The 26,015-nt window shown below is 34.5% G+C and overlaps 1 protein-coding gene across 2 annotated transcripts in view; it reads right to left on the bottom strand.

The window, feature by feature from the left end:
* Positions 1 to 5,866: 5,866 nt before the first annotated feature.
* Positions 5,867 to 26,015, bottom strand: part of LOC124362768 (mediator of RNA polymerase II transcription subunit 24) — a 29,742-nt gene continuing 9,593 nt past the window's right edge. For both annotated transcript variants that reach the window (XM_046817537.1, XM_046817538.1), the window contains exons 6-19: positions 24,138 to 24,303; positions 23,463 to 23,622; positions 22,747 to 22,930; positions 21,151 to 21,280; positions 19,177 to 19,401; positions 18,332 to 18,507; positions 17,225 to 17,402; positions 16,057 to 16,160; positions 15,395 to 15,487; positions 14,884 to 15,034; positions 14,575 to 14,714; positions 9,307 to 9,442; positions 6,187 to 6,477; positions 5,867 to 6,064 (exon numbers count right to left, since the gene is read on the bottom strand). In XM_046817537.1, the coding sequence (XP_046673493.1) occupies positions 5,918 to 6,064; positions 6,187 to 6,477; positions 9,307 to 9,442; positions 14,575 to 14,714; positions 14,884 to 15,034; positions 15,395 to 15,487; positions 16,057 to 16,160; positions 17,225 to 17,402; positions 18,332 to 18,507; positions 19,177 to 19,401; positions 21,151 to 21,280; positions 22,747 to 22,930; positions 23,463 to 23,622; positions 24,138 to 24,303 (2,281 nt within the window). In that variant the 3' untranslated portion in view covers positions 5,867 to 5,917. The remainder of the gene's footprint in view (positions 6,065 to 6,186; positions 6,478 to 9,306; positions 9,443 to 14,574; positions 14,715 to 14,883; positions 15,035 to 15,394; positions 15,488 to 16,056; positions 16,161 to 17,224; positions 17,403 to 18,331; positions 18,508 to 19,176; positions 19,402 to 21,150; positions 21,281 to 22,746; positions 22,931 to 23,462; positions 23,623 to 24,137; positions 24,304 to 26,015) is intronic.

The raw sequence follows: 26,015 nt of genomic DNA on the forward strand, positions 1-26,015 counted from the left end.
TTTGTATCAAACTTAATAATTTTTACAGTAAGTTAGTAACAAGCAAAATAGCTGAAATATCTAATTATATGTCTTCAAAAGTTGCACAATCATCTTACCCGAATTTGCATGGAATTGATTGGTAGAAAAACATTTTTTGAAACATAAAATGGATTAAAAGAATATTTGATGTGTCTGCTTTTTAAGGTATGAAGTGTAATGTCCAGAAGATCTGATGTTGGTACACAAAGGTTCACATAGTTCTTGAGATTTCAGCAATTCCTTTTCTGCCATAAAGCAAGTTTCTACCTAATGGAGACCATTTCATTTTGGCACTCCACAGATTTTCCCTAAGTGATCATGCTTTAAGACTTGCATTTGTTATAGTGTGAAATATAAATGTCTCTCCACTGTGAATCTGGTAGACAAGGGTCATTGGTTGAGTAACATAGACTAAATCAGTTAACCTTGGCTCAGGCAGCTCTCTTGCTATTGCTACAAGGATTGTTCAATGAGTCTTAGAAAAACTAAGAGATGGTGATCCTAGAATAAATGTTTACTATTAGGTAACACTACTTACTAGTCAGCTATTAAAGATTTACCTGTATCCAGCACATAGTTTAATTGTTGTCCATTGAAGTAAAACACTAATTTGTCTATAGAAATGGATAAAAGTGAGTTTTGAGCAGTGATTAAACACTTGTATTTGAAAAGATTAATGCCTAAAGAAATTAAAGCTGAGTTGGACAACGTTCCTGGCATATCTGTTCCTGTATTTGTAACTGTTTACAATTGGGTGAATGAACTTAACATGATACACCAAAGATGAAAGCAGATCCCCGAAAAGGTTGACAAAATCCACAATATAATTTTACTTAATCAAAGTGCGCGAATAGTTAAGGCCTTAGGCTTATCGCAAGGTACAGTGGCTTCAATATTGCAAGAAAAATTTGACAAGATTATTCACAGTACAGAATAAATGCAATTGTGTGGTCAACTCTGAGGCTATTTTGGTGCTTGTCCATTGCAATCTTGATTAGTTTCTGTGTCAACATAAAACTGTTGAAACACTCCAGAGACAAAAGAACAGTTTAAACAGTGGATGTTTTTAAGACAAATGGCTCAGAAGAAGGCGAAGACGGCCAGTAAGATTATGGCCAAAGTCTTTTGGGATTCTTGATGAATCATCTACATTGATTACTTGAAAGAGGGAACAATGATAACAGGAGAGTATTATACGTCATTAGATTTGACCCCCAGTGAATATTTCTTATTTCCAGAGTTAAAGAAATGGCTTGGCATATAATGGTCTACAACTAATGAGGAAATAATCGCCCAAACAAATGCCTATTTTGAGGAGCTTCCAAAGCCCTACTTTTTTTATGACAAAAAATTTGGAAAGACGCTTAGAAAATGTATTGTAAAACTAAGTAAGGATAATATATTGAAAAATAACAAAAGAATTGCCCAAGAAATGATTTTTGCTACTTTTTCTAAGAACTTATTGAACAACTCTTCTAGCTGGGCTTTATCTCTCTCTTTCTGATATTAACATAGTTGCCATTGGTCATTTAAGGGTCAATGAGATAGAGTCCTGAAATCTAACATCAGAACCGTTTCATAGCAAGTCAATTTTTTGAAGACTTTCTGTAAAATGTTGTCAGAGAGTAGTCAATATTTACTTAAAAGGTAATAAACATATCTTAAAACTTCTATGACATGCATAGTTACCCTTCCTACACATATAACAAAAACTCCTACGTTTTAAAAATTAATCCAAACGTGTATGACTGGAAACGTATCAAAGATTTTGTCCTCTATCGCAAACTGGTCATAAAATGCATTATAATATTGACTGAACATCAAACTACACTTGTGCTTTATTCATTGTTCTTGGCTGCCTGTTATTTCTCTAAAACTGGTTATCATAGTTTCTGTACACAACGCCATTTTGTGCTTTACATTGGAGCGTTTGACGGCTTTTTCTTGTGGGAGGATGACAGTGCAATTCTTAGGATTTACACATAAGCTCTGTTCCTATGCCGAATTGTGTGTTATATGTTACATTGAACATTATATAAAACTGTTGAATAACTTAGACTGGAATTTCAATTTTGTTTCTTTAAAATTATGGTTTTTCCATTTTCAATCAACTGGCAAATTCCATGTTTTGCTTTCTTACACATATTTATAATAAATAAATAAAAGTCATTACCTAATCAGCTTTTTTTATTGCTTCCTATAATAATTTCAAGAATCTTAATTCAAATAGAACTTTAATCAAATTGACGTAATTTGCTTTAAACTAATTGCACGCTGGGGCCAAATAAGGAAATTTATATCTAGCATTCTAAGGGTTAAAATGTTTATAAGATTTCAGTAACTAGACAATATAGTTAATAAAATGAAAGCTTTATTTAAAATTTATCTCTAATATCATCCATGTGAAAACAATGGTCTGTAATAGGCCCTTGCAACACATTACTTACTATCCAATATTGAGCACTGAACCATACCCTACCATTTTTGTTGTGTAAAATGACATTAAAAGTAATTTTTATTAAATGATATGGGCCAGACTCAATATAGTATACTGTTTGAGTGTATGAGTCGTAATTTGTTTTGTTGATATGTCTATTTAAATATTTTAACTAAGATAAGATTTTCTAGAAACTTTTATTCATATGACATATTCATAATATGTACGTAAAATATGTCAATAAAGATTTTTTGACTTTGTGCTGAAAATTTAAAGTGTAATTTTCTATATAATTCTCATTTTTACTAATGAAAGGGAGCATAATTCTTTAAGGCTTAAAATAAATGTATTGGTAATGTTTGGACTTTCTAGTACAGGCTGTAATAGTAGATATTAGTGGGGTGAGACTATGTCTGTGGGAATTTATCATCTCAAACTTCAGTTTGAGATTGGATATCTTCCACGTACCTCCCCAATAATCATGTTATTGCAGTTGGCAGTTTTAGACCTCAATCGGGCATCCAGTGCAATTCACAACACACTTTCTACAATGGAAAATAAGAGAATAGACTATGATGAAGTATTTTTCAGAGCATTTGGGGATATTGTGAGGTAGTAATAAAATTATCCCAAATTTTTGGTAGACAAATTAATAGGAAAAATTATGTGAGCAGTCCTCAAGAAGACTACTTGCAACAATTCCATGTATGCCTCCTTACATGAAAACACCTGTGAAGGTATCAAAGGGAGATTTTGAGATTTGATACTTCGATGGTTCAGGGTGATAAATTTACTGCCAAAAGTTATATTACTTGAAGGAGTAAGTTCTTAAACCACGGGTTATACTTGTAATCGTGCAAAACACGTCATGCTTTTAAGTATATAATATAAAACTTGTAAACTTTCCAGTACCAGAATCCGATAATTTGGTGTGGGTCATGGAATGTTACATCAAAAGGGTGTCCTGGATCCTCCAGCAGAAAATGTTGAGACACATAATCTCTAAAAACATGATTTTATTCCGTCTGAGAGTAAGCATTATAACTACCATATACTGCATATGTTAAGAGTTGTTTTAGTAAATTGTTTTAATAATGTAAATTGATTAAACAAAAATAAATAAATCTGTTACGAATATGACATGATAATTTTAATACTATTAAAAATATCAAAAGTAACAATTAAAAAATATACACTATTATGACTTAAACCTCTAATAGATAATTTCAATCTCCATTTCTCCAAACAACATACAATTTTGTCAGTAACTACTGGTCAGGTTCGACCATTGTTAGTTGCTGTAACAGATTTGTGTGCCGTTTGATGAAACAGTGTTCTTGACAGGCAGGATTCATGGCTGGAAATTATTGATGCTTGATTTTTGGTGGAGTTGTTTTATTTTCTGAGCGAAGAACAGCACTACATTTTCTTTGGTTGATAGTTCAATTTTGCTTCTAAAGTGTTATTTTTGTTTTGCAGAGATTCTAAGAGCATACACGACTCGGCTAGAATGTCACATATTATTGCTAAATTAAGTAAAGATCTGGGAGACAACAGCTTTTTGACAAAACACTGTACATTGTTTGTTCTGTAAAAACTGCATTTATCAGTCTTGGCTGATTCAAAGTGCCCGTACATCCAAAAGACCAAAGTGGTCGGTGCAAGTTTCATTGATTTCATCAATAAAGTAGACTGTTCTAAAAATAGTTTTGGTTGTCATTAAGTGGATGTTGCATGCATCTTCAAATGCATTCTCAATTATATTTTTCAGCTTCACAAGCAATTTTGTCAACGGTTTTGTGACTAGCAGAAAGTTTGTTTTCAAATATATTTTTTCTCAGACATCAACTGAGCAATTTTGCTTGATCTATTGAAAATTACCAAGTAGCTACTCATCTGTTGAAAAAAGATGCAATAGTTTTCTGTTTTGCATTGGTACCTTCCTTTGTAAATGCAATGATAATTCAACTAAAATATTAGCTGAACTAACTTAAGCTTGTTTAGTAAACATACATTAATTAAATAACACAGTTACTGCACAAAAAAAACTTTTAATGATAGACACTGTGGTGATAGACACTGATATTAGAGACAAATAAAATTAGGAAGATGAGAAAAGGCTCATGTCACAGCACCGCATTGATCCCAAAAATTTGGATGAAATCCGCACTGGTACAAAACATTCACCCAAATTCAATTTTTTCTTAGTTCATTTAAGTACAAGATACCTTAATACTTGAAACAACAGAGTTGCAATAGAGTAGAATAAGTAGTAAAACATACACAACAAAATCTAAAACTAGTTCCTTAGTCTCTGGTACACATTTTACCCATAAATGAATTTTTCTTCCACTAAAGCAGTACTGGAACAAGTACAACCCTGTCCCATGAAAAGCAAAACAAAATAGAAAATGCCCTAGGACCGTTTTTACCACTCGTTAACAAAGAAAATATAAGGTTATTCTTCCAGTTTAAAGATAAACTAAAACTTTGGGCCAACAATTAGAGAAAGAAAAATGGGAAGACATTTTAGAAAATGTTACTATCCTGAAAACTACCATGACAAGGATGGATTTATACTATAAATAAAGAACTTTAAGTTTTTGTTACGTTTTGTTTTGTTAGCGGTTTCGCTTTGGCTATTATAACAAGGATTTTTATCCTATAATCAAATAATCACTTATAAAAATCCTTGCCACTATGTAACTGATTGTACTTTTTGCAAGTACACAAATATATAAAATTGTAAGTTGGTTGGTATTGACCCGATAGACCTTTCTCTTAGAGTTTCACTCACACTTCCTGTTGAATTTCAAGGATTTCTAGAATATCATATCTTCTCGTTCATACCCTACTTATCTTTGGTTTAGCTTCCACCTCCTTAAAATACGCAAATTACTGATCTTTAAAAGGTATTATTGTCACATTTTCTGTATCAGAAAATGTAGATAAATTACCAAATCAACAAAGTATTGTTCTAACATAATATGGAGTATTAATAAAAGAAAATATTTTATACATAAGATGTATTTGAAGGACCAGTTCCAGATGGCACAAAAAGTGAACTGAAATGGTACAATACAGGCATAACTATGAGAATAAAATTTAACTATATATTGTTAAATAATTGGAAAACAAAAAAAGTGAGTTATAATTTTTTTTATTCACTACAGCAGAAACAAAAGTACTGTACGTTGGAATGGACTCATGGTCAATGTTCACACGACGATTCAAATTCCAAATTATTGTGATAGGTTAACTACTGTCCATTGGAGAATCTTGAATGCCACTTTGAAAGTGATTTTATATATTTATATAATTTATAAAGTGATGTGTGTGTGTGTGTAAGTATATATAATGCCCTTGGCTTTACATGACAGGAAAGGAATTGATAAAATACACCTTAAATATAAAAATAAATACTATATTTATTATACAGTTAAATACAAAACTGTTGATTTAAGTCGAATTCCTCATTTTCATGTTACGTAAAAGACATAAATCTCTTGCAGTTGCAAATCGCCCATTCTTTGTACTAATGTCGTACAAACGAAGGATGAGATCAGTTGTAAAGAGATCTGGAAGAGCTCGAACCAAGCATGGAACCTGTAAATTTGAAATTCCAATTTATTACATATTGTAAGTATAATTTATTATGCCTATTTATCTTTTGCTTGTTTTATCCATTTAAAACAGCTTGACCATTGTCAAATAGCAGAGCTACTTACCAATGTGTTGGGCATGCCTTGCAGTACAGGCCTGGCCCGGTCTTTGCCGCAGCGCACAATATACTCTAGGAGACGGAACACAAAGTGAGTTTGCTGTGAGACATGGGCTGTGCGCTCAGCAATCACCGATAAAGCCTTGAACACCTCCTTGAGTGCAGATGATAGTGGCTCCTGGAGAGGTGGTGATGACGATTCCTTGTTCCCTGACGTCAGGAACATCAGAGCTGCTTCTGGAGACGAGGATGAGTCCAATCTCAGAATTTTACTTGCTGGACACAACTCTTCTAGGTCCTATAATATGCAATAACAGTCTGTATTTTTCAGTAGAACAGCTAAATATAAAGAACATATTTACTAAGTACAGTAAAAGCCCGCTAATTCGGCACTTTCGGGGGATCGAAGTGTTCCGGATTATTGAAAATTCCGGATTACCGAGCGTCATATGAAAATGCCGGAAAATTCGGTTTTAGCCGCTAAAATCGTATCACACCTAAAGTAAAAGGAGTGAAATCAAGTGATATTAACTTAGGAAAAACTGAAAACCCAGCCAAAATACAATCACTCTTTAAAAATAGTGGCTAGTTCCCAAAGAGATAATGTACAGTAGCTTGATTTTACTTTTTCTACTTTAGCGATGATAGCGGGCTAAAAACTCGTCTAAGTTTCAGAGTGTGGCTTTAAAAAAATCACTCTTTTTTACGTGTAAACAATTAAAGAATTACTAAGGAGATAAATAAAATTAAACAAAACATTAGTTTGAACACAAAATGAACATTTAATGCCTAGAAAAACATTTCTAAGCTTAGGTTAACTTAGATGTAGGCTAACTAGTGCGTACATTATGTAATATAATATTATGGTAAACATAAGTTTTGTGTACAGTATTTTATTTGAAAAAAGACCTAATGTCTGTTTGTTTTTTTTTATCATGTTTCTTCTTTAAAAAGTCATTTCTCAGAACATATAAAATTTACAAGCTCTGAAGCATTTGTAAGGAGCTGCTGCGTTCGGCAAATCGTATAAACGTGTCGATAGAGGCACTTGCTTCACTCCACGTAGGCACGGGTGTTGGATCATCATCTGCTCCCTCTTCATCTTCTGATTCGGACTCCACAGGATGAGGCTCTGACTGAGGTCCAAGTACACTTTTGATGAGCAGTTCGTCCGTAATTTCTTCTTCAACTGGCTCGTCGCAATCAATGTGTATCCACTCCAAGATTTCTTCTTGTGGCACTTTCCTTATTTCGTCTTGGGAACTGTGGGCCACCAAGTCCAGTATTGCTTCATTGTCGACGACTGAAACGGCAATTTCCTCTTCTTGGTTGGCAGCTGGCCATAGTTTTCGCCAAGATTTCTGTAGAGTGGTGGGCTTGACCTTTTTCCATGCCAAGGCGATTCCGAAAATTGCATCTTTTATGTTGAATTTTTTCTGAAAATCAACCACCATACACTCTGAGTTTATCAGGCCTTGAAGAAAGGACGCTCTGTAAAAACATTTAAAGTTCTGAATCACTCCTTGATCCATTGGCTGAATCAAGGACGTGACATTTGCCGGGAGGTATACAGTAAAAATATTTCCCGATATCAACTCAGACGCTGCAGGGTGAGCTCTGCAATTGTCTAGATGAGCACAACCTTGCTGTCTTCAGGTAAGCCACGGTTTTTCAGATTGTCTTTTACAGATGGGACGAAGTGGTGGAAAAACCAATTTCTAAATAAATCGGAGTTCATCCACGCATTGGATTGAGCATCGTATATTACGGGTTGGTGGGTAATGCCTTTCAGAGGTCTTGGCTTTTTTGCTTTTTCCGACGACGAAAGGCGTCAACATGTGGTCCCCTGAGGCATTGCCACAGAGCAAAATTGTCAAACGGTCTTTGTTTTTTTTAAAGCCTTTTGCACATTTCTCATCCCCTGCTGCCAAAGTCGAATTAGGCAAACAACGCCAAAGTAGGCCAGTTTCATCAGCGTTGTAAATCTGGCATGCTGACAAATCGTAGTCTTCAACTAGATTTTCAAATTCAGCTTTATATTCTTCAGCCGCATTTTGGTCGGCTGATCGGAGCTCCCCAGCTTACATCAAGCTTCCGTATTCCGTGTCGATTTTTTAAATCGGTGCAGCCAACCATCAGAAAAGGCACATTCTTTCTCATCTATTTTTAATTCCTCACGGAACTGTTTAGCTTTTTCCATGATCATGGGCCCAGTCACAGGCTTCCCTTCAGGACCGCTTAGCGCTAAAACCATTTGAATAAAATTTCGTCAAGGTCGTCAAGTTTAGGTTTTTTTAAAGTTTGTCGAGGACTGCGTGTCTTTGACATTTGTAGTTTGAGACTTAAATTTAAGTAACTTTTCTTTATTTTTCTTGATGTCATACATTGTTGATGAACCAATGTTGAATTCTTCCATTAGCTTCATTCTACTCTCACCTTTTTCTACACGTCTTATAATTTCTAGCTTTTGTTGAATGGTAAGTGTGACATGCTTACGTTTATTTCCAACTTTGCTGGTGGATGAGCCGGGCTTGGAAAACATAGGGCACAATTTTGAGAAAGTTAAAAACACAATATGAACGAGCACAACACTCACGGACTGCACTCGAGTATGAACTGACAGTGACTGAGACTGAGGCAGACGGCAGACGCTAGACAAACACGTTAACGGCGGACACTCGGCAAGTGGCCCTGAACCCCCTCACACACAGCTGCTGCGTCACATACGATCCCTTCCGACTGAGCACGAACCTTTCCGAGCGCTCTTGCGAACTGCACGTTTCACAGTGCGGTTGTAAGACGGTGCCGGATGAATGAAAGTGCCGAACCATTGGATGCCGGAATTAGCGGGCTTTTACTGTATTTGTATAACTAGAGCAAATGTATATGTTTAGCAAATAATTTTTTAAACAAACAAAATATCCAACAATATTTCATTTTTATTTTACAACTATCTACTCTTTATTCTTCAGATGTTTTTGAAAACTTCTCATGACTAAAAAGTTATATTTTATTCATCCTTACTTTTTATAAAATGCTCTTGTCTAATTCCAAATTACAACCTTTATCCAGTTATGAACCGTATCAAATAATTATTTGTAACCGAGTTAAAATTGTAATTACTGACCTCAGCTTCCATTTGGTGTCGTGAACGTTTCAAAGATTTTGAGTTTGAAGATCCACTTGAGATAGAAGTGGCAAATATGCAGTAAGCACACAACTTGGCCAGGGCTGAAGATTGCGGTTCTATCAGGTCTTCACTCCTATTAAAAATAACAGTTAATAGAAGAAATTTCAAAAATATTTCTTTAAAAGACTATACTACTGTATTTTTTCTGTAATTTTATTAATTTACCTCTCTACATTTGCTTTCTAAAACCAGATTCATCCAGTTCTAGTACATCATTACTTCTGAAGTACAGTATTTGTTGAAAATTGATTTAGATTTTATTATTACACAAAATACTTTAGAATTGAAAATTATTTTTTAATTTTATAGGTATATTTATAGCAAGCAGGAAAAATGTTTCACAATTTCAAATGTTTAAATTTTATTAGTTACACATTGCTACAACATAAATTAATTTCTTAAAGCACTATCCCATAATGTAATTTTTATTATAATAATCTTTATTTGCCATAAAAATGTACAACATTAATATTACAAATTCATGTTACATAGGTTATTGATACAGCAAAGTCATTAAGTACAAAAATGAAGGTAGGTACAAAACTGTATTAACAAATCTTAAATGACTAAAAATTCATATTTTTGGAGTTGAAGATTAAAATTTTTTATTGTAAAATGGATTGTCTACTTATACTATATGCCTAAATAAGGAATAGAACTTATTTTTAAAAATATCAAAGGGATATGAGCAAATCTTTTTACAAAAAAGTTATAAATATTAAAAGATAGTACAATATGACTATTTAGGATCTTGCTTGAACAAAAGAGTTCAATTTCAGCATTTTTCAATTATTGTGTTCATGAATTTTGGACACTATTTGGAAATTATCTCTGTAATGGACTTGACATTATATAGTTTTACTCGCCAATCGGCTCGCTGGGGGCTAATACGCCCCCAGGCCCCCAAAGTAAACCATGCACATTCGGGGATAAGCGGAATATCGGTGACTGGATACGTCCGGACCTTTAAGTAAATGACAAGGGATTTTAAAAATTGACCTTTGTTCAAAGATTTTTTTTTCCGATTCGGTAAAAACTTTTGACTTTGAGGCATTTTGCGGTTTAAAAACCGTTATAGATACGACAAAAAGTGACTGGACCTTTCATGTTGGAAATTTAATTTTGTCTTCGATTGTGCCTCAGATCTGATTCTACGACCTATGGTTTAAGCCAGAAATGAGCTCGGGATAAAAGTCTGGCACGGGTCAGCTTATCTTGAATTTGTATGTTGAGTATAAACATAATAAAAAACCGACCTCGAAGGGGCAGTAATTTTAAGTCGAACAGGGGGTTTAGATATCACCATAGACAATCAAGTCAAGGCGAGAAATTCCCTGGGAGGGTGATTAATTTAATGAGGTTCAGACAAGAAGGGGTTTAATTTCGTCAGGATATGTCTGGTCATGAAGAACAAATTCCCAGGGGGGGTTAACGTTACCAGTTTACCGGGTATAAGTCCCATGGGGTTACTGGTCATATCCAGGATCTTCCCAGGGGGGGGGGGGTTAAGAGATTTGGTGACGGTTAAAATTCGGACATGAGGTCCCATGGCAGGACAATTCCCTGGGGGGGGTTTAAAGATACCAGGGTGGTTAACACATCAGGTGGTTGAATGTACAGGAGGATATCAGGTCATACCAGGAAATCCCCCCGGGTGGGGGGGTTAATATTAAGCCTGGGTGTTAATGACACACTTTGTGGGCCTTTTTAGAGGGAATGTGTGTCCAGAGAACATAATAAATATTCCCTCTCGTCCCTATCTACTAATTGACGCTTAGCTAACGCTCAGCCAACTCCCCCGATGTCACTGAACCTTTTCTGTAGATCACGTGATTTCCTAATCCCCGATTAAAATTTGTTTTGAGTTTACGACCAACCGTTAAGGGGAGAGCGCCGCTAACAAGCCCGAATGTAAATTTTTTAGGCGAAAATGTCCAATATTTTCACTTAATACCCCGCGTTATGCGGTCAAAGCTACGGGAAATATAGTAAAAAGTCACTGGACCTTATTTTTAGGTCATCTTATTTCCTAAATAAAACGTAGTCTTATTGTCGAACCCTCCCGACCAATGTTTCGCCGCTAATCGTCGACCCAAAACAAAGAGTTTCGCGTAAAAGTTACAACAAAATTGTACATAAACACTTTTTCGGCCAAACCAATCGAGATAGGGCAAAAGATACTGAAACCCTTTTCTGTAGATCGCGCAATGTTGCTAATTTGAGATGGTCAATCAGATATGAGCTACGCCAAACGGTTTCGGGCCATCGGGCGGCCGGCTTATCGGGCTTGAACACATTATTTTTATCGAAAAAATCTCTGGAAATTTTTCAAATGTTCGAGCGTTTTGTCCGCTAACCCATGGAAGAAATAGAGCCAAAAGTCATTAGACCTTTTTTGTAGTTCACTTCATTCCTGACCAATAAATTTTTTCCGTCAGATCCCGAGCTAGCTCCCAACGGTTCCCCGCATTATCGGGTCATAACATCCAAAAAATGCCTTGCAGGGGTGAAGAATGCGCGATTTATTTTGGGAATTTTTTTTTTGAGGGTATGAAAATGAAAAATTCTTCACTTTTTTTTCGGGATTTTCCTGGTGGTTACTACACGTGGAAAGCTATCTGTGGTAACCAAATTTCAAAGTCTCTAACTCATCTGGAAGTAGGTTAGAATTCAGTATAAACTGTTTTTGAAGTGATGAGTCAGTCAGTCAGTTCAGTTACACATGCGGTTGTATATATATAGACTCGCCTATCGGCTAACTCGCTGGGGTGCTACGCCCCAGAGGCCCCCAAAGTAACGCTTGCAAATTCCGGGAATAAGCTGAATTCGGTGACTGTTAAGTCCGGACATTAAGTAAAATGACAAAGGGTGGGGATTTTAAAAATTGACCTTTTTCATAGATTTTTTTCTTCCGATTCGTAAAAACTATTGACTTAGAGGCATTTTTTGCTTTAAACCGTTAGAGATACGTCAAACAGTGACTGGACCTTTTCTGTTGGAGAATTCTAAATTTTTGTCTTCCGAATGTCCCTCAATCTGATCTAACGACCTATGGTTTAGCCAGAAATGATCTCGGAGAGAAAAGGTCTGGCACGTGGTCAGCTATCTTGAATTGTTTAGTAATAAAACATAATAAAAACCGACCCTCAAGGCATATTTTAAGTCGAACAGGGGTTTAATATCACCAGGAGACTATCTATTCAAGGCGAGAAATTCCTGGGTGGGTGTTAATTTTTAAGTGAGGTTAAGACAAGAGGGGGTTTAATTTCTGTCAGGATAATTGTCTGGTCATATGAACAAATTCCCAGGGGGGGTTAAACGATACCCGGGGATAAGTACTCCAGGGGGTTATCTGGTCATACCAGATCTTTTTTTCTTTATTGTTTATTTCTTTCTTCTTACCATGATCTTTTATCTCTTCATTTTACTTTTTTCTTCTCTGTCTTTCCCTCCTCTTTTCTTTCCTTTATCTTCTTCTTCTTTTTTACTTGTTCCTTTTTCTTCTTTTTTTCTCTTTTTTTCTTTCTTTTTCTTCTTTTTTTTTTTTTCTTTCCTTCTTTATCTTTGTTCTCGCTTTCCCTCATTCTTTTTCTCTTTCTACTTCTCTTTTATAGGCTATGATTCGTCTGCCCCTTTCTTTATTTCCTTTCTTTCTTTTTTTTTTTCTTCTCCTTGTTTTTTTTTCCTTCTTCCTTTCTTCCTTCTCCTCGTCTTTTTCTATTTCTTTCTTCTTCTCCTTTCTCTTTTTTATCCTTTTTTTCCCTTTCCCCGTTCCTTCACTTTTTCTCCTTGTTTTCTCGCTTACTCTTTCTTTTACCCCAGGGGGGGGGGGGGGTTTTTCAGAAGATTTGGTGACTGTTAAAATTCGGACATGAGGTCATGGCAGGAATTCCCCTGGGGTTGTTTAATGTTACCACCAGGGGGGTTAACACATCATTGGGGTTGAATGTACATGAGGTTATTCAGGTCATACCAGGAAATCCCCGGGGGGGGTGGTAATATTACCGGTGGGTTCAATGACACACTTGGGCCTTTTTTATAGGGTATTGTGTCTGTGAACAAATAAATATTCTCAGTCCCTATCTACTAATGACGCATAAGCTAACGCTCCACAACTCCCAGAAGTCACTGAAACCTATTCTGTTGGATCACGTGAATTCCTAAATCCCGTTTAAAATTTGTTTATTTGGAGTTTACGACCAACCGTATTATAGCCGCTATTCAAGCCCCGGATGTTGAAAATTTGTATTCCGAAAATGTCCAATAAATTTCACTTAATCCGCGTTTGCGGTCAACTAAGGGAAAATATAGTAAAAAGTCCTTGACCATTTTTGTAGGTCATCTATTTCCTAAATAAAACGTTAGTCCTTATTTTGACCTCCGACCAATGGTTTTCGCCGCATCGAGACCCCAAAAAACAAAAGTATCCGCGGTAAAAGTTACAAACAAAATTGTAACATAATCACAGTTTTTTTTCGCAAAACCAATCGAGATAGGGCAAAAAGATTACTGGACCTTTTCAGTAGATCGCGCCAATTGCTAATTTGATGTCAATCAGATTTGAGCTACTTCCAACGGTTCGGCCGGCTAATCGTGCTTGAAACATTATTTTAATATAATCGAAAAAATCTCTGGGAATTGTCAAAATGTTTCGAGCGTTTTTTGTCGCTTAAAACCATGGAAGATAGAGCAAAAAGTCATTAGACCTTTTTTGTAGTTCACTTCATTCCTGACCAAATATTCCGTCATGATCCGAGCAAAGCTCCAACGGTTTCGCACCTCTATCAGGGTCTTTACAAAAAATAGTCCTGCCAGGGGTGAAGAATGCACGATTTTTTGGGAATATTTATGAGGGGTAGAAAATGAAAAATATCACACTTTTCGGATTTTCTCTGGTGGATTACACGTGGAAAGCTATCTGAGTACCAAATTTCAAGTCGCTAACCATCTGGAAAGTAGGTTAGAATTATATACGTGAGTGAGTGCGTCATTCAGTCAGTTACACATGCGGTTTGTATAAATATTAGATTAACAAATACCTTTATTTGTAATTAGTTTTTAGAATACACCTTGTTTGGGTATTTGACCAATTTTGTACCATATCACTATATTCTGAATTCACTACTAAAATTGACTATCAGAATTAGCCCATCTCATTCTACGTGATATAACGAAAAAAGAAATAATTTGTTATCGTATACTGACTGGAGCTTGTTGTGCAGATATTGAGGCAGCACTTGTTGCAGCAGACACAGTGTACAGTTCTCAATATCCAAGTGGAATACGCCCATGAGCAGATCTACAGCACGGTCAAGGTCATCTCGATATCGCAGCTTCACCAGCTCCTGTATACCATCATCATCAGAGTACGTGGACATTATTATGAAATTATAACAAACAACTTCATTTCAAAATTCCTAGTGTTACACAGTATATGAGAGGAACTTTTCATGAGAAAATATAAACTTGAATAAAGAAAAGAAATATATTCATACTAATATTTCTCTACGTTACCTTAACTAAGTTAGTGACGAACCATTGCGCTCCACCTGTATTTAGAAGACTTTCAAGCGAGTGTGTAGCTTCTATTCCGATCCACCCTTGTTTCAACAATGAAGTCCAAACACTTTCAAGTTGTTCACTCACAGGCTGCTTGGATATAATGCTACAACAAAACTCAATTTAAAGAAGAATTTTTATTTGAAGAAAATAAATTAATATTCAACTTCATTCTGGAAATTGTTTAATGCTGAATTGACCATTGCTAAAGTGACTACTTTGCTCCTTCACATTTTGTGAATAGCCAGAATTGCCATTGTTACTGAATTTCTAAAATATAATTAGTCCTGGTTACTACATAAAAAGGATCTCATACATTTTAAATAAAAAACAAAAGAGGAACTACAAAAGTACGAAATCTAGTAATTGGGGCTAAAAAATATAGAAACCTTTTCAAATTTATATTCATTACTTTGTTCATTTATAAACCACTCTAAAATATTGAAATATTAATTTTTTAGATCACCTGTGTGACAGTCCCATAGCCTTCACCTTGGACAGTGTGGGAGTGTGGACATCAAACTGCATTTTCCTGATGATCTGCACCATTAATGCTGCTCTATAACAAACGTTTTATGTTTTGTCAATTTTATGTTTTAATCCTTTGATTAGTCCTAACTGACAAGGCTGTTTTAATTGTGAAATTTGTTTTGAGAATCAACATTTGATTTTGTTAAACTCAATAATCAGGAAGACTCTTATTGAAATAATTTAAATTAGGCTATTTTAAAAAGTGAATTTTTATGTAAATCTAAGTCTATTTAGAAAATTCGAGTCTCAGATAACAACTTTCACATAATTTCAATGTGGATCACCAATAAACTACATTAAAACTGCAACAGAAAATCCAATAGTTTGATACTAAATGGAATCTTGTATGGTTTGTTAATTGTTACTACTAATTCTTTACACATTTATTAAGCATTAAATAATTAATAATTACCAATAATCAAAAATTAAACTCAACTCTGATTGGTAAACGTCATACTCTACAGTATAGCTAGTTCAAAAACTGTTCTTCTAAACTATTGGAATTTACAGTACAAAAACTCAGAAAAATATTAAACAATTGCAAATAAGAATCAAACTACCTCTGTAATTACATTATATAGCTTTGTTAAAAAATACCTTTCATTGTAATTGTTTTGTTTTCCAAGTTCTTCACTCATGAGCACTTTGAGGAATTGTTGCACCATGTTCATCGGCTTTAGTAATGCATCTTGTGGTGAGACCTGCAGAACATTTAATTACTCACTTTAATTTTTAATTTAAGTCCAGTCTATTGCATATGTAATTGGTGTAGTTTAAATAATGAAGTAATATTAAAGGTTCAATAACTGAACCACAAAAGATTAATTTCTGCTATAAAACACATGCAAGAAAATAGTTTATTAATATACAGGCTACAGAAAATTTTTCTAACTTTGAAATCTAAAAAAGCAATGTAATCAAATTTATATTGCAATTACTATACTATTGAAGTGGTATCAGTAAACATAATCAATTACTACAAATAAATAAATTCATAGAAAATTTTGGTTAACAAATTATTTCTAAAAATAACATGTTTGCTACAAAAGATTACAGTAGCTACACGTGGTGTAACAGCGAACATTAAACACTGTTACACAGTATTTAGTACATTAAAAGCTGTTATTACAAAAGAGCAACTTTTAGACACCAAATATACAGTGATTCATGCTTTAATTACAATGTTGTAGAAGGCAAAGATAATTTCCAATCAGCTTCCTTATTTTTTATTTATAATATAACATTTTGGAAAGAAATACTATGATTGCACAAAGAATCAAGCAAAGAGTACAAAGCTAATTTGCAAAAAGGTCATCCTGTAGTTTTCTCATGACATTATAAAAAGTACATTATACATAAACTTAACAGCTGTGAACTGTTAAAAATCTTGTGAAGTTTAAATGGAAGTTATCTTATTTTGATTTTTTTTTTTAGAATGAACAGATCTTTTGTAAGAAACAATTGTTGTACCAACGAATACAGCCTCATTGTATCGTACAGCAACAAACTATATGACATTTTCAGTACGTTGCATGCAGACATTAAGAACAACTCCCTGGGCGAACAAACCATTGTGGTTTAAACAAAATTGTGTAATAGATTGTACTTATGGGCCAATAATGAAAGATGGATTTGTATTGTACAGTTTACATTTGATTGTTCCCCATTTTCATATCTAGCTTAAGATGTGATCCCAAGATGGGCAAGGATGAAACTAAATAAGGATAAACAGTGAAACCAACACAACTAAAGACGAATATATTACCTGCATATAGCTACAGAGCCAAGTGGCTGCACAGACAGGTAGACAACACATGGGGGCTTGCATCGCATCCAGTATCCTCTTGACATCAGTCACAGACAGAGCCTCTTGCTCCCACGCCACTAGCACCTCTCGGATAGCTCCTGGCATGTTGAAACACACCTCGTGCCATGTCATTCCACTAAAAATATCACATACTTAAACAAAATTGCATTGCTCTTTCTTTAAAGAAGTAAAAGTTACTTTTATGCACATTGTACATGTTTATAAAGTTTTGTTCATGAGGCATACAATGCCAATTACAAATTCAAATCAAAATAATTATTATAGACTAAACCATGGCTTTGCATACAATACTCAAAATCGAAGGGAGAAGCTTTATCGAAAGCATTTATGACGTAATATGATGGAGCTCTATGATATTTCTCAAACAGATATAGATATAGAAGTCTATTATTTTTCGGACTGTAGTCTGGGAAAGAATGGCTCAATGAGGTTTGTTAGTGTCTATCCTCCTATTTTTCTTTAAGCTCCACTAAAAATGTCAAATCTCATCATTCATAGCTTTGTTTTAAACATTTGCAGCTTTGTTTATTGGAGTGGGTTTTATAATTGCATTTAAATAAAATGTCCGATGCATTAATTGGTTTAAATTTATCACTTGTGCAAACTGTAGTAAAAGTTACATAGGAACTTTGTTTTTGTAATGTGCATTACACTACTAACCAAATACTGAACATTTATTTTTTTTCTAAAATTTAAGTCAGTTTATTTTTTTCCTGTATGATTTAAAAGCATGAATGTAGCCATGCAGGAAATCCCTATTATAACAATGATCTCTATAGCAGAAAGGGGCAATTATTTGGAAAAGAAAGGACAGAATTGGTCTTACACTGACTGACAGAATGCAGAAAAAGATATTTACATATCTGTATGTATTTAAAATATTATTTAGGTAGAAACATTTGCATATAAGATATGAATTACTACTACAGCCTACTGCATTATAATCCATGACAACACCGTGAAAAATTAATAGTGGTGGTCTAAAAACTCTGGGCTTGTATTAAATTATTCCAATGTTAGAAAATGATTTTTTACCAAACTCACTTCATTTTAAAATCAGAGTCTGTTGAGTTAAACTGGGTGAGCAAAGCTTCGACCAGGTTAGGGTCACAGTGTTGCAGCATGTTGTCGGGAGACTTGGGCTTTCCCCTCTCCACTAGACACTCACGCACCCACTGCTTCATGAACGAATCTCCTTTACCATCATCGCTCAGAACAACCTAAAATTAAAAATATTAATAAATTCCAGTAACTTTTCTGTTACTATTATAATTAGTTAAAAAATACCACATTCACCTACCATAAATACTCTACCATCTGATAATTTTAAAAATGGATTACCAAATTGAAGTACTAATAGCATTTCTTTTCTTCTAAAAATCTTTAAATATACCAGGAAGTGTAGCAAAGTCTTTTGTAAACTAATTGAAAGATACAGTTTGCAACAAACATGTATTTTAGCTAATCTAGATTTATACTTGAACTGAACTGGAATATCTGATGAAAAATAAAGTCCTGCAGGATGGAGGTGATTATCCAGACTCCAGAAGTCAAAACTGTTTTGTAAAAGTCATAATCCTATATATCCATACCCTAATCAAATGGTAACTCTCATTGTAATTATGTACATTTGTTAAATTCGTGTTGGAAAATTAACTTGCAAATTATTTTATTAGATTCATTCTATGAATTGTCTATTCTCAGTTTTTTGGCTATCATAAACTGACTGAGTTCTGAAATAAGAAAATGGGCATCCATAATTCTTCAACATAAAATCAACACTTAGAGAAGCAGTATTTTTTTGTAATTTCTGGGTAGTTTAAAAAATTACAATTATAGTCAAATATGCTAATTGGTACAACTGACACTGCATATGTAAAATAGACAACCTCTGATCCAAATGTCTGGGTGATGTAACACAGCATGAGGAAAGTGATGTCGAAGAGCATTGCCAAAGTCTTGTTTGACTCATCGATGCCTTGCTTGCAACACTCATTGAGATTGATCAACTTAGAGACCAAGGTGCACAGTTTGCCCTCCACTGTTGCCACAGCTAGAATCAGCTCGAAACTTTTGCCGGTGAACACTTGACACAACATGCCCAAAAGAGACTCCTGCGAAAATTTGCATCCATTAGTTTACAAAATACACTATACTAGAAGGCAGTTATCAAATAAAGATATCACAATAATGAAACAAACAAGTAGAATAAAAAATTCAAAACATTGGTCAAAGTCATCAGCTGTTGTTAATAGCACCCAACTTCAAAACGTATTATTATTAAATAAGTTGGTACAATGAAACAGTAAAGACAGCATTTCACTAAACAGATAGGCAGTTTCTATACATCTGCATGAATTCACCAGCCTCACTTTAATGGAAAATGCCTTTATCCTCTTTTCCCCTGCTATGCGGGAAAAACTTGTGTGTTTGCGATTTGAACATGTTAAGGTCCTATCTTGCAAATCGCAAACAGGTTGTTATGGTTAATGGAGCTTATTCCCTAGTGGCTGATATAAATATAGGTGTGCCACAGGGATCTGTGTTGGGTCCTGTTTTGTTTATTATATTTATTAATGATTTAAGTTTTAATGTCTCTAGTTTTACTACTATATATGCTGATGATACCACTTTGTTAAATAGTCACACACAAATTTGCTTTACTTAAACAACTTGGTAGAGACTACAATGAATGAAACTGTTAACTGGTTTAATGTAAATGGTCTCTATTTAAACGCAGAAAAAACAAAACAAATGTTAATAACTCTTAAGAATATTAATAGGCCTATATTTGAATCTGAAGTTTTTGTTAAGTTATTGGGGATAATAGTGGACAACAGGCTATCTTGGAAACAACACATTGATTATGTATGCAAGAGATTATCTAGGGTTATTTACTTATTGTGTAATTTAAAAAAATAGTATCACAAAGGTATATAAAAATGGCCTACTTTGCATTTTTTGAAAGTATTATTAGATATGGTTTAATAATTTGGGGTAATGGTACAGGCAGTGATCAGGTGCTAGTAATCCAAAAGAAGGCTGTGAGAATTTTAGCGGATGCACCTGTGTTAGATCATTGTAAACCTTTGTTTGTAAATATTGGTGTTTTAACTGTTATAAATCTGTATATTTATGAGGTATTAGTAGATGTAAGAAAAAAGTCACACATGGTTTTGAAAAGAAATGATGTTCATCACTATAATACAAGAAATAAAGATAAGTTAAATGTAGATAGAGCTAGATTAGGTAAAACCATGAATTACCATACAACCTTAGGCATTAAAATGTTCAATTTGTTACCTTATGCTGTTCAATCTTTACCATGTCAAGTTTTTAATAATAAATTGTATTCTTGGCTAAAAAATAGACCTTTCTATAATATTAATGAATATTTTAGCTGTGAGATCGTTCATAAGGATTTTTAACTTTAGATTAGGCTAGTAATTTAAGCCTTAATATTTGACGAAGCCTATTGTAATTTTATTGAAAATTATTAATGGCCAATAAATTGTCTATTGTCTATTGTCTATATGTTAATCAGATAAAAATTTCAAAATATTACTGAACTGCATTTGAGCACCTCCATTCAAAAGAAGATGTCGTAATTTTTCTTTATAATTCTAAAATATTTAAGAGCAAACTAGTACATTCCACTTTTTAAAATGGACTTGGAAGTCTTAGCTTTTGAGGTTGCAATTATACATGGGTTACGAGGATTAATGAACCTACGGATTTATCTTATAACATATTACTTAATTTGATTTTAAAACCAAGTATTCTCATTTGTATAATGAACTTTGCTACATTTGTGAGAAGAATTTGATCTATTAACATTACATGTTATGTTGAGTTAACAGTACCTTAGGAAACTCAGCATCCAATGACTGTAGAACTCGAGACAGTGTTGGCTCAGCCCTGATAATGACCTTGGTAATTGGCATACCAGAGGATGCTGCATCCATCTTATGAAGTTCCGCTATTGCAGCCTCTCTGGAATACAGTAATTAATAAATGTAGGATATTAAATATGAGTAATTGTTGCTAATTAATTAATATCAGAAATATGAATATTAAAAAGCTAGCAATTAAGTATCACAGTGGAAATAATATTAGGACTGTTACATACAGTTTTGCTTTTCCCTTCAGAAGTCTCTTAAATTAACAATCTAGTGGTGAAAGGTCAGAGGATCTCAGTGGTCACACAATTGTAACCTTTCTACCAATCCACCATTCTCAAAAGATAACAGTTCTCGTACCCCATAATTAGGATGTGCTCTATCTTGCTGGAACCAGATATTCCTAAAATAAGGACCCTATAGCTCCCTTAAATAACGTATATCACCCTAGTTATCAATAATTGTTTGTACACGGTGAAATTTAGATTCCCTTCTATATAGTACAGACCCCACAACACGAGTAACAAGCAATCCTGCTCAAACTTTGTGGATGTTGGGTATGTACCTCTCTTGTCCATCGTGAGTTTTCTTGAGACCAATATCTTGTATTGTGTCTATTCGATGTACCATTCAAGCATAAACTTGCCTCATTAGAAAACAGAATATATATTGGAAAGTTATTGTCAAAATACATTTGTTCATACAATGTTACAGTATGACAGGTTTCAGTCTGTGTCATCCTCATTTAGATCCTGATGAAGTTGTATCTTAAATTTATTTTCATGCAGTATGCTATGGACAGAACTCTTACTTATACCTACATACTGAAGTGTATCAATCGCATTTATCTTTGACGATTGCTTATTTCGGCTGTCCATATCTTGATGGATCTCTAACAGAACCACTTCCTTCAGTATGATTTACCATTTCACATACTGTTAATCTGTTAGTAACGTGTCATTGAACCAGTGATTTACTTCCTTGTATCTAAAGGTTCTGTTCGCTTATCATCATAATTGTTATTCACTCTGTTTCACAAGGGACATTGTAACCGACTGGAATAACTGACTAAAAATTATTGCAAGGGGTCACATATTGTTAAATAATGAATAGCTCAAAGCCTGAAGAACACCAAGAGAGATTAAGATAACGCTACCTATATACAGTATAACATCAACAAACAGTGGGAAAACCTCAGCTCAAATGTGTTCACTTTCACATAATCAATGTTTTATGTTGATTAGCACAAATTTTAAAATTAGTAGTATACTATGAGGTGGGCCATTTGTCACTTGATAATAACAGTTACTCAGTACCATTTCTTGTTGTTGCGTTTTATAAAGCGATATGACACACTTTACATGACGGAGTTATATATCTTACAAACGAAAATCATAACAAGCCTCAATTGTTTCCATTCATGTACAATACACATGAATTATTGTCAGATCACGATGCTTGACATAAATTGCAAGTATAAAAGTACCCTTAAACAAAACATGTTCTAATCGATTGAAACTCTTGGTTGTCACTGTTAGGGTTAATAAACCATACAATTACCGTTTAGCAGTGTAGTGGTTAACATGCATTTCTGAAACCAAGTTGAGCTTGAGCAGTTCTCTCAGAAAACATTCCAAGTTGTTGCAGGAACAGCGTGCATCCATGGTATCGAGTAGAGGAGTGAACTGTAACACAAAGTCCAGGCTGTCCACCACATCTTGACTGAAATCTTCTGTCTTCACACCTACAACACAGTTATGTCGGTACAGTCTACACTTAATATCTACACTGCTGCAAGCTGCTTACAAGGAAAATGTAACAGAGAATAACTCAGTTTTATGATTCATAACTTTCTCTTGAAAGTCCCAATCCCAGAAAGCTTGCTCAACTAATAATTCTACTATTAATAGTAACACGTACCTTTGTTGCAAAAGAAGTTTAAGGTTTATCTCCTTTTATAACATGCAGTCATAAATAATCTCTCAGCCTTGACTCAATAAATATATTGTTAGCTGTTCCAAAATTATGTTTATTGTGATATAGAAATGATTTTTTTAGTTCATAACTAGGATGCCAGCCTTCATGGAGATTTTCAAATTTAATCCATGGCATTAAAAAGTGGAAGGTACTAACTAAACTAATACATTTCTCAGCTCATGCAGAAATTCTTTAAGTTAAAAACAAATTAACTGTGGTATACATTGTGGTCATAGAAGAGTGTTAATATTTTGTGTTGATTTTTGCATAGGCCAAACAAGTTTTAATGTTACACCAACCTCTGGGCAAGCTGGAATGGTGTAATTGGTGTATGATGTGCGGAACTTTGAGAAAAGTGAAGGCCCCCCACTGAGACTCTTTGCTGGTGTCCAGGACATCATGGAGGATCATAAAGCAGGCTCGGATCAATTCACTGTACAATCTCACGTTGCCATAACCCTGCCAAAGCAACAATATTAGTTTGTGAACAAAACTGTTTAGTTGGAATAAAAATACTTATCCAAGTTCAGCAGTCAATAACATGGCAAATGAACCGATAGAACAGGATATAAAATGACACAACAGAATATAAAGAAAGCTTGTTTTTGATAAAGAAGGACTGTGAATGAACGTTACAGAATTTTTTTTAGATATCTGACATTGTTCAGTGATACAAAAAAATCAATGATCTCACTTTTGAAATCTGCAACTAGATCTCTCACTCAGGTGTATAACCAACCTATACAATGCAGGATGAAGCTAACATAAGAACACTTAACTTTTTTATTTTATTATTTACATTTTCAAGAATTAATGGATTTATATTTAGGTGTTTAATGTAAATATGTTTGTTAATTTATTCAAGCTAAGTGGTACAGAGGACGACTTTATATTCATAACTACATCTCTAAAAAGTCCTTTTTCATTTCACTTAGTTATAATTAATTACCACAAAATCTAGACTTTCAGCTTACCTTGATCCTTTGAATCATTAAAAGCTGATTGACGAGCACCTGCGAGTCACAACTGGGATTAAGCAATACCTGGATCGCTAGCACTGACTGCAGACAGTAGGTTAGTGGTTCTACCCCCTTGTCCACCTCTAGTCCTGTTCCAGTCAACTCCAGGCTGCATAGTTTACTGAAACACAACTGGTTGATGAGGTTCTGAGAGTCACAAATAGTGGGGTCATAGACATAAAAGCAATTGAAAACCTGTTATAACAAATACTGTTTCTGCCCAATCAAGTATACGAGGACTATTCCAAAAGTAACCACTGTTTGGTTATTAACCATTAAAACACCATATAGTTGCTTCCTAACTTTGAATTAGCACTCATTAATTATCAAAAAATTAAAACAGTATTTTCTCAGTGCTTATTTTTTTCTGTGTATTTACCCACAAATATTTATTCTCAGTGCGGTAGTAGTGTACGCATATACGCGCTTACGGTGTAGAGTGGTACTACCAAATTGTCACCTGTAAGGCAAAAACTGGTTTAGCATCAATCAATAAGCACTGAGGAAGTCACATGGTATGCAGCACATCTACTGAAACATACTTCCCGCACAATCTAGCGGACTAACTCAGAACTACCATTCTAAAACAAGACAATGGCAACGGTAAACAAGGCAATGGCAAGACAAGGGTGGCAATGGTAAGGAAGGGTATGGGCAATCGTTTTACACGTATATGCACTACAGCGTTTAGAAGCATGGTCAACTTACTTGCTTATATGCACTTACGATACTGCAAGTATTAAAAATACACACAATCACATAAACATATTTTATTATATACATTTCGAAACTACAATTTCCTCTATTTTTTCAATATAATTTCTATTAAGATTTAAGCATTTATCATATCTTTTGACCAATACCTTCTTAAAAAATTCTGTCCCTTGTGCCTTTTACCAGTACTTTTTTTACAGCGTCTTTCAGTTCATCGTCATTATCAATACGCTGGCAAGTCACTTTTTCATGTGCATAAAGAGACGATAATCACTCTGTGCCAAGTCTGGACTTTAGGGTGTATGGTCGAAAATGTCCCGTATAAATTCGTATAAGGTCTGTGGTTTGCCAAGAAGAGTGAGGCCAAGCATTGTTGTGCAAAAAAATAACACCAGAATTCAGTAATTTTAATTTTATTGATGTCTCACAATACACTTCTGAATTGTTGGTTGTTCCACGTTCCATAAACTAACCAATAACACCCCCCTTTTACATCCCAGAACACTGTCATCTTGAGCTTTCTGCCAGAAATCTGTTACCTGGCTTTTGTTGGTTAGTTAGGGGAAGACGTTTTTCCTCATTAACTGCTATTTAGTTTTAGGATTCTCATAACTGATCCATATTTCATCACCAGTCACGATCTTGTGAATGAATAGCTCACCCATGATGGCTCTTATTAACAAGTTCTTTACTTACCATTGATAGCTTACCATTCCTTTCTTCGTGGTGGATGTTTGTTCGTCCACTTTTTAAGAAACCAACCCATTCACATACACTTGCTTCACCCAGAACGTTTGACCCATAAATGGCACAAAGTTCTCTTTAAATAGCTGCTGCTGAATACTGTTTTGCTATAAAAAACTTAATTACAGCTCGCATTTGGCTGGACACTCAATTGCCCCATGTATTTTGCACAGCTACAGAAAATTATCAAGTGTTTGTATGACTTTTTAACTGCCACGTTTACATGAATGACCTGCAGTGCGCATTAGTGTGTGAGAGAGAATGCTAACCCCAATACGGCTAGCACTGTAAGTGAACGTCGGTTACTTTTGGAATAGCCCTCATACTATCGTGTAGTTGAAAAGTTCCCCTGACATACAACTTTCTGCTCCCATT

The sequence above is a fragment of the Homalodisca vitripennis genome, chromosome 5 (assembly GCF_021130785.1).
Source record: "Homalodisca vitripennis isolate AUS2020 chromosome 5, UT_GWSS_2.1, whole genome shotgun sequence".
NCBI lineage: Eukaryota > Metazoa > Arthropoda > Insecta > Hemiptera > Cicadellidae > Homalodisca > Homalodisca vitripennis.